Source organism: Pituophis catenifer, unplaced genomic scaffold, assembly GCF_029215685.1.
Source record: "Pituophis catenifer annectens isolate HBS135680 unplaced genomic scaffold, rPitCat1.0.hap2 SCAF_5, whole genome shotgun sequence".
Taxonomy (NCBI): Eukaryota; Metazoa; Chordata; class Lepidosauria; order Squamata; family Colubridae; genus Pituophis; species Pituophis catenifer.
In genome coordinates this window covers 91696991-91708760 of record NW_027256885.1, presented here as the reverse complement: position 1 = coordinate 91708760, position 11770 = coordinate 91696991, and the positions used below count along the sequence as shown (strand labels likewise).

At 44.5% G+C, this 11770-nt stretch overlaps 1 protein-coding gene across 1 annotated transcript; it reads left to right on the top strand.

The window, feature by feature from the left end:
* The first annotated feature begins 3725 nt into the window (after positions 1-3725).
* TLCD3B (TLC domain containing 3B) lies at positions 3726-9025 on the top strand. The gene is made up of 5 exons (XM_070944494.1): positions 3726-3966; positions 5160-5243; positions 7109-7334; positions 7497-7592; positions 8655-9025. The coding sequence occupies exons 1-5, from the start codon at positions 3842-3844 to the stop codon at positions 8964-8966; spliced, it is 843 nt and encodes a 280-aa protein (XP_070800595.1). The 5' UTR covers positions 3726-3841; the 3' UTR covers positions 8967-9025.
* The last annotated feature ends 2745 nt before the right edge of the window (positions 9026-11770 follow it).

Below are 11770 nucleotides of genomic sequence, written 5' to 3'. Positions count from 1 at the left end.
CATTTAGGGAAGACAAAATGCACAGGTACAGTATATGTGGTACCTTGCTCAATAGTAGTAACTGTGAGAAGGATCTTGGAGTCCTAGTGGACAACCATTTAGATATGAGCCAGCAGTGTGCAGCAGCTGCCAAAAAAGCCAACACAGTTCTGGGCTGCATAAACAGAGGGATAGAATCAAAATCACGTGAAGTGTTAAGACTACTTTATAAGGCCTTGGTAAGGCCACACTTGGAATATTGCATTCAGTTTTGGTCGCCACGATGTAAAAAAAGATGTTGAGACTCTAGAAAGAGTGCAGAAAAGAGCAACAAAGATGATTAGGGGACTGGAGGCTAAAGCATATGAAGAACGGTTGCAGAAACTGGGTATGTCTAGTTTAATGAAAAGAAGGACTGGGGAGACATAATAGCAGTGTTCCAATATCTCAGGGGCTGCCACAAAGAAGAGGGAGTCAAGCTATTCTCCAAAGCACCTGAGGGCAGGACAAGAAGCAATGGGTGGAAACTAATCAAGGAGAGAAGCAATTTAGAACTAAGGAGAAATTTCCTGACAGTTAGAACAATTAATAAGTGGAACAACTTGCCTCCAGAAGTTGTGAATGCTCCAACACTGGAAGTTTTTAAGAAGATGCTGGATAACTATTTGTCTGAAGTGGTGTAGGGTTTCCTGCCAGGGCAGGGGGTTGGACTAGAAGACCTCCAAGGTCCCTTCCAACTCTGTTATTCTATTCTATTCTATTCAAATACTTATTTTGTTACACTTTGTCACATTCTTCCTTCAAGAAACTTATGGGGGGGGGGGAGGAGGTGCCATGCCTTTCCCCAATTTAGAACCACAACAACCCTATGAGGTAGGCTGAGCAAAGATTTGCCCAAGTAATCCTCATCACAGTGTAGGGGTTTGAAATGCCATTTAATTAGTTTGTGCTATTCTGTTAACTGTTAGGAAATACATTATTTTACTGTCACAAGTCATTTCTTCCACTGAATTAATTAACCAAATATTCCAACTTGATTGCTTCATTACTATAAAAAGTAAAACCCTTCTATCTTATGATATTTCAACCGTGTCATAATTAGCCCCTCAGGGAAGCATCTTGACAACATGAAGTACCCTCCATAGAGGAGGATATATGGAATAATATGGATGTCATTTCTCACCTTTTCTGGGTTCACTAGGATGGCAGAGGACCTGGTGAGTAAATCGGCTAAGATCCAGTATGTATACATTCCTTCTAAATTGGTTTCAGAAGCAATAAAGGGGGAGAGAAGCTGGCTGGGTTTACATAGATGCATGTTTGTATATTAGCCACAGCTTGCCTAATCAGTTTATTAAATAAGCCACAATTGGATGGTTTCAGTAACACGCTAAGCTGTTAATCGAGTCTTAGAAACCACAATGCCTAACGCAAATCAAACAAATGACATTATGTATTAGTAATACAATATGTGAACCTGACTGATGTCTTAACTGAAGTAGTTAAAGAGTTTTAATCCACGGTAGAAGGAAAAAGGAGGAAAAGATCCTCTCCCAGATACAGTGGTTGGTTATCTTGGCTTAATGCCTGTGGAGAGTCCATCAGCTTCTCAGATGATCAACTCCACTTTTAAATGTTTGTATCAACAGGGAGGTCTTAATATTTCATCAAATCCCAGTTCAATTAATCCTTGTTTGGGTCCTAAATTTGGAGCAACCAAAAAAACATTTTCTGTGTAATTTATGGGACAATCCTTCAGATACTTGCCTGTTAGGCATGTCTCCAAGATAACTGTATACAAATCCCTTCATATTTTTCTTATAATGTTTAGGCATAATTGTTTATGCCTCTTCCAGGTGGCATGCAGATTCCACAATTCTTGATAGGCCTCTGACCTGATCCAGCAAAACCGTCCCAATTATGTATTTAATCAACCAACATTTTGATTAAACACATATTAATATGTTTAGTCAATGCCGTCACAACCTCACTTTGTTTATATTGAACTGGTTATTTAAGGATTAAAAAGGCCATCTCCCTTGCTGGAACTGTGGAAAGGACAGTGTATGGTTAGGTTGTAACCAGTAAAATCTCTGAACTAATTCATAAATTCATAAAACTGATACTAATTTGTTTGGTTTTTTTTTTTTTAACATATCAGAGGTCTATTGCTTCCTGTGGTAGAAGTCAAGTCAAGGTGGAACTGACTAAATAGCTCATGATAAATTGGGTCTCTGTGCATTTATGCCTAAAAAAAGCTTGAGTAGCCAATGGAACAGTTCAGTCGTGGGTTGCCCCCGGTTCGCACCAGTTCTATAGAACCGGTAGTAAAACTGGCGGGAGGCTCCGCCCACCAACCCCGATGTCATCAAAACGCTTCTGCACATGCGCAGAAGCTTCTGCGCTTGCGTGTGGCCCCGCTGCAAATCAGTAGTAAAGGTAAGTAGAACCCACCCCTGGAACAGTTGTACTGTTCTGAAAAAGTGGGATGTTGAGAGTGTGTTATTAAGAAACCAATGAAACTCACCATATGGAACTGATGCTCAAAGTTTCTTTGTGGGTTTAGGAGGGAAAGCAATAAGACCAGTGTTGCTTAGACAAAAGTTGGTTGCCTTAACCGTTGAATCCTGTCCTTTGCTCTGGCAGTTCTCCTACTTCTTCCTTCTGGGTTTGGTTGCTTATCCCAGTTTCTACTATATCCTGTGTTGGATCCTGGTGTACATCTGAAAAATGGAGTTCTGCTTTGCCGTCTATGTAACTGCCAGGTGGGAGGTTCCCTGAAAACCTAGAAGAACCACAGGCTCAAAGACTAGGGGAGAAAATCCCTCACAGCTCTTCCAGGAACATCCACCCACCCAGCCTGGCCACTTCTACCCATCCCTGTTTTACAAAACCAGCATGCTACAATGCTCACAGTCAGCTGTAAGGTGTCACTGCCGATTTAGTTATTTCCTCCTGGCAGCCAATTGCTCTTTTACCTATCAAAGGTTGTATCAGTGTCACCTCTTAGCAGGTGGAAGATTATCCCTTAATGCGTTAGGAGGGGGAACAGGTTAGCTGCCCCATAGTCTCTTCCCCCCCCTTCCACAAACTGAGCTGAGATTATAGGTTTAGCCAAATTTCCAGCGATCCTGCCAGAGAAGGGAAGAGGCAGAGCTCAAGGAAGTTAGGCTTTGGTGTTCCGGGGTTAAATGATGATGCCTGATTAGCTGCCTTGAGAAAGGGGGAGCAATGCTCAACTGGCTTCCAGATGGAAAGAAGCAATGGATTAATTTAGCGGATTCTGCCATGGGATGTTAAGGACACCGATATTTGGGTCTCCAACCTCATCCCTCTGAGATATCCCAAACCTCCAGCTCAGCCTTCCAATCCTGAGTCAGATCCATCTTACCCAGCTTCGTCCCCCAACTGGCAGGTCCTCCACAATCCTTCTCCACCCATACATAGATCTCATCTTCCGTCTCCCACCATGCCTTGCAAACTGGGCCCTGAGCTTCTTTAGCTGTGATTATTCAATGCTGAGCTGTGCTACCCTGCTCTTCTTTCTGCGGGTCCATCTACACAGCGCAGTCCACTGTCTCTTTAAGTTGCTCCCGCACTGTGCTGACAGCTGCTCCCCCCTCCCTCCCTCCTTCCCCTGACTGTGTCTCTCTCTGTGTCTGTCACAGCAGCTCTGCTAGGGACCAACCCTCCCACCACCATCCCCCCTTCCCTCTCCATCCCCCTCGCCCCCTGGGGGACCATGAGCCTTCCTCGTGGACACCCAGAGGGATCCCAGCCCCACTGACCGTCCCCATCCTCTGCTCTGCCCTCCTTCCTCCTCCTCCTCCCCCCATCACCCCAACCCTGAAGCCTGAACGAGATGTTTCACGCCTTGGTAGCAGGGACCATTGTCTTTCCTGGCCTCTTCCTGTTGTCCAAGAACGGCCTCAAGTGGCTACCAGGCCTGCGATGGGAGGAGGCTGACGCGGTCATCATCTCAGCCAGGTAACCGGGGATGCAGGAGGGGATGCCAGCAGGATCTAAAAGTCCAGAGGGTGGGCAGGAAGGAGGACAGGCAGAAGGCCTCAAGGATGAGCTGCTGGGCACCTGGATTTTTGTAGGTTTGTTAGTTTGATGTGGGTGGTTTTAAGGAAAAGGGGGGGACTGTGGGTCCTGGGGAGATGGAATGGGAAGGGAGACAGTTTTTTTGGAGGGGGAGTGGTGCCCTCATCCCTAGCAAGCTTTCCTGGTCGCTTCAAATGGAGAGATTAAAGCTCGAAGCCAATTCTTGGACTGACTGGGAATATAGTAGGGTGCATTGAGTTTCAAACTCTCTTGGACCTGTAAGGGATCTCTATAAATAGAAAAGTGTCCAGGATTTTCTGAGAGAAGCATTGTATTGAGGTCATGAGCTAGTTGATGTTCCTAGGATCCCACAGTGGGAGGGGAGTGGGATCATTGTAGGAAAAGCAACCAACACAGTGAGAGCCGAAAGGATATCACTGCCGCCTCTTGATAGCCCAACAGTAGTGATAACTCAAGAAAGTCAAGTCTTAGCAGGTTGTTTTGATCCTGGGATTGAGGTGTCACCAAACGAGTTATTGGAGTCACTGTAAGTTTGATAAACTGTGAATTAAAGTACCCACAGCTCTGCACTCCAAAATGGAAATTCTTTTGAAAATAGGAGTCTTTCAGGAGGCTAGATGTTTTGTTGGGGTATAGTAAGAGATGCTTAAAAAAAAGTGGCATGTAGTGAAAACCCCAGGGATGTCTACTAAGATGGGGTGGGGGACACGCAATTGCCCTCATCATTTAGGATGTTTTCTTTTAAGCATGAAAGCCTCTCTATTGACTGACTTCTGGAATTACTTGAGAATGTAGCAGGCTCAACGGGCAGCTGAACCATTTAGCCATTGCTACTTATCTCCAAATATATCCAGCCAATGGCAGTTGTTATGGGATGGTGAAAGATGCATGGGTTGGAATTAAAGCTGTTGGTCAAGGCTGGCAGAGTTCTGGAGCAATGTAATACGGTAGTCTAGGCCAGCTCCCAGAGTATCAGATTGGCCTTGAGAACTACTGTTTTGGCCTCATACCTTCAGACCTAAAATGGAAATAGGGTTCTAGAATCCAAGCGAAGAGGAAGGAGAAACTACAGTTACTTAAACTTCTTACCATTTCCCATTTTCCTATCACAGACTTGTCTCCTCAGTGCAGGCCATCATGGCTTCCACAGTTGGTTACATCATCTCCTCATCCTGCAAGCACATTATCGATGACCAGTAAGTCAACATTTATGGTGTAATTCCAGGGCAGCACTGTGGTGCAGTAATCTCATTCCCACCCCAACCCCATCTCTACCTTATTTTCTGAGTGCAGCTCAGCCAGCATCTTGGCAAGGTCACATTACTGAGAAACTTGATATCTGCGCCAGGAGTGGCACCAAATTTAGAACAGGATGACAGTGACATGTTCCAAGCAGATGTACTGCAATGAGTAGGCTGGATCAGGAAGCTGGGAGCAGGGCAGAGAGTTTGGGGCCACCAACAGGAGTGCTATGGTCAATAGCAGTGTAGGGTGAAGCACTGGGTTGTGGACCCAGGGAGAGCATGTTCAGGATGCTGTTCTAAAAAGAGGTGTTTCAGGATTATAGGGGTGGTGGAGACAAGATTCTTTGCATATAAAAATTGCACCCACCACAAAACTTAGTAGAGGTGTTAGAGTAAGTAAGACAAAAGTAGCAGGAGGGCAGAAGCCAAGCCTTGTTGAACAATAAAGTGCTGTCCATGGTGCTGCAAAAACACCACCACCACCGTGGGCCTCTAAATTGGTAACTTCCCCTTTCAGCACCATGGACAGCCCCACTCAAACTACAGCAAGTCTTCCCATTCCGGTCCTGTACTGTATTCTTCAATCCTCATACAATATATGAGAGAGTTGATTTCCACAATATGTGCTGGAAATAAGCTCCAGGATCAGATTTGTCAGTCCCTCTGGCTTCTGGGAGGGCTGACAGACTTCAGTTTCTGCAGAATCCAATTTGGCAATAGGGCAGTTACGCAGGACAAGAAGGACTGGAAACGCAGCACATGTCCACACTGGGGAATTTTGAGGACAGAGCAGGGTAGAGATGAAGGGTTTGGGGTGGCTATAAGATATGGCAGGAGGTGTCATTGGATCTATTTCTATCATGTCCTTTCTTGATTTTTTCCCAAGGATAGTTTATTTTCTCATTAATGAATTTAGTTGGGATTAATTCCCTCCCTGGGTGATGTTAGATAGGTATGTGGGAGCAGTTGAGGGAATTAGACCAAAGGAACAACTCCTTCCATTGCTGATTTGCATTCTGTGTATGTGTAATTCAGTTTTATTGGGCAGCCAGTGACGAGGAGAGGAGGAGGTTAAAACAGAGGGAAGTTGGGTTGTTGAGTCCTCTGCCATGAGCTCTGATTGGATATGCACAGAAGGAGGGAGCTATGAGATAAGACTTCTCTTAAGGATGAGAAAACTGCCTCAGCATTTTTATTTTCACAAAGATATCACAGTGCCCCTTACACAGCAAATCTCAGTCATTTTAAGTAGAATGAGAATTAAATCCAATGTTCTGAATTTACATGAATCTCAGTGCCTTTTTATAGAGTTGGTGGGTTTCTAAGCAAAGTTGAAAGCATAGGTCCCAGACAGATGCTAGCAAGCCAAAGCATCCTGTTCATAAAGGCCAGAGGGAATAATATGGTAGGATCCGATAAGTAAGGAGGAATTACTAATAGTATATCTGTCCTAGGTGCAGCAGTGTCTGGAGTATTTTAGAAATAAGGTGTAAGCAAATAAGGTGTAAGCAAGTTAAAACCACATTTGCTCCAGGAGCAGAAGGTTGTGATCAGGATCAGGGAGTGGGAAAGAGAGAGATGGCGGTGGGGAGAGACAGGTTGATGTGAGCAAGGCAGAATCTATGTTACCATTGTCCTTGGGAGTGAAGCACATCAGCATGCCATCAATTCCTCATTGATTGTGGCCTTGAGTCTGTTCCAGAGGGGTGGAGAGTGTCCTGCTCTTCCATCCCCTTTGCGTGTGGCTCAAGTTATCTGCAGGGATTACTGGGTTTATTAGCTGCTTATATTCCTTTACCCCTTTTCACCTCCTGCAGGCACTGGCTGACTTCCAACTACACCCAGTTTGCAGTCCCTTACTTCATCTACGATATCTACGCTATGTTCCTGTGCCATTGGCACCGGTACCAGGTTAAAGGGCATGAGTCAAGATGCGTTGAGACCCAAGCGTTGCATACTGCCATCCGTGCCTACTTGCACAAGGAGTTACTGATGGTGATTCACCATCTTTTCATGGTGTTGGTTTGCTTCCCTGTGTCTGTGGTGAGTGGGACCAAGGGCAACCCATGTGCACAGATGAGGATGGAAAGGGAAGGGATGGGCTATTGATCCATGCAGCAGAAGCTGCAAATGAGGATGCTGTGCTTTAGAAGATGCTGCCCCACCCACCCAGGTCTGCCACATTTATCCCTTTCCCCCCTTCAGCTGTGGCGTCAAGGCAAAGGTGACTTCTTTCTGGGTTGTATGTTGATGGCTGAACTCAGTACCCCTTTTGTCTGCCTTGGGAAGGTTCTCATCCTGGTGAGTATCACCTGCTACTGAGCTTCTCTTAGGGGAGCAGGGGAAGAGTAAGGTTCGGATTGGTTTTTACCTTGGTATACATTACAGGTATCCCTCGACTAATAACCACAGGTAGTCCTTAACTTACAACAATTGAGCCCAAACATTGTGCAGCTAAGTGAAAAATTTGTTAAGTGAGTTTTGCCCCATTTTACGACTTTTCTTGCCACTTTTGTTAAGTGAATCACGGCAGTTGTTATATTAGTACCACAGTTGTTCAGTGAATCTGGTTTCCCCCTTGACTTCGCTTGTCAGAAGGTCATAAAAGGGGAACACGTGACCCCAGGACACTGCAACTGTCATAAATGTGAGTCAGTTGTCAAGCATCCGAATGTAAATCATGTGACCATGGGGATGCTACAATGGTCCGAAGTGTGAAAAACAATCAGAAGTCACTTTTTTCAGTGATGTTGTAACTTTGAACAGTTCACTAAATGAACTGTTGTAAGTTGAGGACTACCTGCATTGACTTAGTGACCGTTCAAAGTTATAACTGCACTGAAAAAATGACTTACAATCATTGCAGCATCCCCACAGTCACATGATCAAATTTTGGGCTCTTGGCAACTGACATGTATTTACGATAGTTGCAGTGTCCTGGAGTCATGTGATCGCCATTCGCAACCTTCCCAGTGGCTTCCAATAAATGAAGTCAGTGGGGGAAACCAGATTCCCTTAATGACTGTGTCATTCACTTAACAACCACAGCGATTTTTCTTAACAACCATGGCAAAAAAAGGTTGCAAAATGAAGTGTGACTCACTTAACAACCCCCTTGCTTAGCAACATAAATCCTGGTCCCAATTGTGGTCATAAGTCAAGGACTACCTGTATAGGTTTTATATATTGGTTGTTTGGTTTGTGGACATTTTAGATGGCGTTTTAATTGATTAGATGCCCAGAGTTGGTAGGGTAAGATGGGAGACCGTACATAACTAAATAAAGACATAATGGGAAGGCAGAAGAGTTAGCCAACCTGACCTGAATTTGCCTTTCAACTCTCTTTTTTCCCTCTCTCCGCAGTACAAGCAGCAGCACACTCTTCTCCACAAGGTGAATGGCATGGCCATGCTAGTCACATTCTTCTGCTGTCGAATCCTGCTTTTTCCATATATGTACTGGGTATATGGGCAGTATGCTGGCTTGCCCTTCTACCGTGTACCCTTCTCCATCCCCGCTGAGTACAACTTGGGATCGGCCTTCCTCATGGCTCCCCAGATATACTGGTTTGGCCTCATCTGCCGCGGAGCATTCCGTGTCTTCCGTGCCCGGGGTACCACCAAGGAACAAGAATTGCAAAATGGGCACAGGATGGATACCCAGGCACTGGACTAATGGCTCTCTTGCCCCCTCCCTCAGCTGCAAACGGACAAGCTGCCTTTTCCCCCTACAACTTATTTATTGGGGTGATGGGAAGGAGTGGGGAAGCTGGCTCCTAAGCCAAAAGGGAAAATGGGAGGGTCTGGGAAGGGGGGTGGTGGTGTCTCAAAGGAAGTCTTTAGGGGGCATAAAACCAAAGTATTCCTTGGTTTGCTATGTGGAAATCCTTTGTCAAAGGAAACCCTCTAAATTTGCAATGCTGTCGATGTTTTGAAATGTCTATGAGTTGGGTAGGGTTTGAACCAGAGTGTAGTCCTAAACCAAAGGGAATATTGAGGTTATCTATGTTGGGAAGATATTCAGGCCTGTGGGGCACTGGTTCAAGAATCAACTGGATGTGGGCCTGTAGAGCAAAACCAAATTTCTAATGTATCAGGGCTCTGCCAAGCCGACAAACGCATAGTGGCTATTGCTTGCTAGACTATGATTAGATGACCTAAGATTGTCTGAGCATTGCTAGCCAAGGAGAGACCCATGTGGCTTGCATGGGGATGATACTATTTCCTGAAAGCAGGGGTTATATACCGTTGGATAGGAAGATTAAGTCAAATTCTCCCCAATCCTATTTTCTTTAGACTTGCAGAATCTCTATCACATGTAAACACAATGGAGAAATAATACTGGGTTTGGATTGCCCTCACCCCAGGCAGCAATAGGGGAATCTATCAGCAGAATTATTTACCATATATTTGTAGAATAACCAATAAGGAAACACTCTTATCATTTTTTGGATGCTAGTAAAATAACATGGTCTTCAGTGTTACTGGAATGTCATCTACCCAGGATATTTAATTCATTTATATGTGGGTGTGGGTGTGATCTCACACGCGCGCACACACATTTATCCTCTGTAGCAAGATGATCAGAGGGGTGCTGCTTAAAGAACACATGCCCCCCTCCCCATAGCAATAACCAAGCAGGGGAAACATCCCTCTCCTCTTGACACCTTCTTTGTTTCAGCACAGAATTCCTTCACTGCTCACTCTAAGACCCCCTCCTCACTTCATAGGGCAGGAATCTAGCTGTAAATAAAGAGCAGGGGGGAATGTATTTATAACCCAAGGTCTGCCATGTATTAAAGGAGCCTTTATCTACTGTCAGTGGAGGGTGTGTGTGTGTCGTTTATTAATTCCAAACCCCGAGCCCCATGTGTATTGCCGAGCCCTGTATTCGGATCACTCTTTCCCTAAAACCTTTGAGGACCACATAGCTGTCTTTAAAACTCTCCCTCTTTAATCTTCTTTTATTTATCTACTTATTTCTATCCCGCCTTTATTATTTTTACAAATAACACAAGGCGGCAAAGATATCCAGCACACCTTCCTCCTCCTGTTTTCCCCACAACAATATTGTGAGGTGGGTTCAGCTGAGAGTGAGTGACTGGGCCAAAGTCACCCAGTTACCTTTTATGCGTAAAATGGGACTAGAATTCACTGTCTTCTGGTGATTGGCCCAAAGTCACGCAGCCAGCTTTCATAGCTAAGGTGTGGCTTGAATTCACTGTCTCCTGGTGATTGGCCCAACATCACCCAGCCACCTTTTATGCCTAAAATGGGGCTTGAATTCACAAGTCTCCCGCTTTCTAGCCTGATGCATTATTTCTTGATCAATCAATATCTTGCAAATGCATACAAATTCAAAGGCCTTTTACTTAACAGGAAGGACCATGGAAAGGAGCAGAGGACAAGCCACTCAGGAACTCTAATCGTCTTCTCTAGTTGCGTTGTTTACAGAAAATCCTGAAATGGGGAAGGATGGGAAATCAGATCCTGGAGGAAATGTGTGGGCACAAAACATGGCTCTTAAGAGCACCAGGGCAGAAGAGCACCAGGGTAAAAAAACCAGGGCAGGGATTTGGAGGCATAATCTATGTGTTAGGTCAAGCAAGTGATCCTCCCTTGAACTTCTTTTTCTAATAAACAGGTTTAGAAGCCCCAACATGGATGGGGGAAGAGAAGAATGAGGGCTGTAAAATAAGGGAGGATACAACACACACATGGGCAATTTATGCTTCTTTTAGCCCCATGCTATAATTTTCATGTGTTGCCTGTTGTCTGGTTTCAATCTTCCCAGAGGGGATTCTGGCAATCCCTAGAACAGTTTTTCTCAACCTTAGCAACTTTAAGATGGGTGACTTCAACTCCCAGAATTCCCCAGCCAGCCATGCTGACTGGGGAATTCTGGGAGTTGAAGTCCACCCATCTTCAAGTTGTCAAGGTTGAGAAACCCTGCCCTAGAGGGTATACAAACTGAGTCAGGGTAGTCAAACCAGGGTGCCTCATGGGATAAGGACTCCATCGTCTCGTTGGCATCATCTAGTTTTTCCACAGGTGCTGGGTGCCAAAGAAATAAGAAACATGCCCATCAGAGAACACAGGAAAGCATTCCTGATGTCAAAGGGAAGTTACACTTCTTAAATTGGTTCATATTATTACTGATTAAGGACAAAGTATCTTTCCTCCCTTACTTTTATATCTATTTTCAGAGCTGGTGAGCTAATCACTTTATTCTTCAAACATAAACATCCTTACATTCAGTCATTTTTTTTAATCTATCTTCTCTCCTTTAATATTTTATGGAAGGTCTCTTTTAAGCATTCAATACCCATCCATTGTGTGGTCAATTAATTGTTCTCCAGGTCTTTGTTTAGAAAATGAACAAACTTTTTTCTGTCTGCAATGCATATGGCCAGGAACTAATGAAAAAGTGGAGTTTATCAAAATATTTTTTTCCATATAACTATATGTGGATACCACTAC

Bases quoted from the DNA above. Each gene is read 5' to 3' on its own strand.
- TLCD3B (XM_070944494.1), top strand. From the start codon at position 3,842: ATGTTTCACGCCTTGGTAGCAGGGACCATTGTCTTTCCTGGCCTCTTC. The intron at 5,244-7,108 runs GTAAGTCAACAT...CACCTCCTGCAG, and splicing joins AAGCACATTATCGATGACCA to GCACTGGCTGACTTCCAACT. The intron at 7,593-8,654 runs GTGAGTATCACC...CTCTCTCCGCAG, and splicing joins TTGGGAAGGTTCTCATCCTG to TACAAGCAGCAGCACACTCT.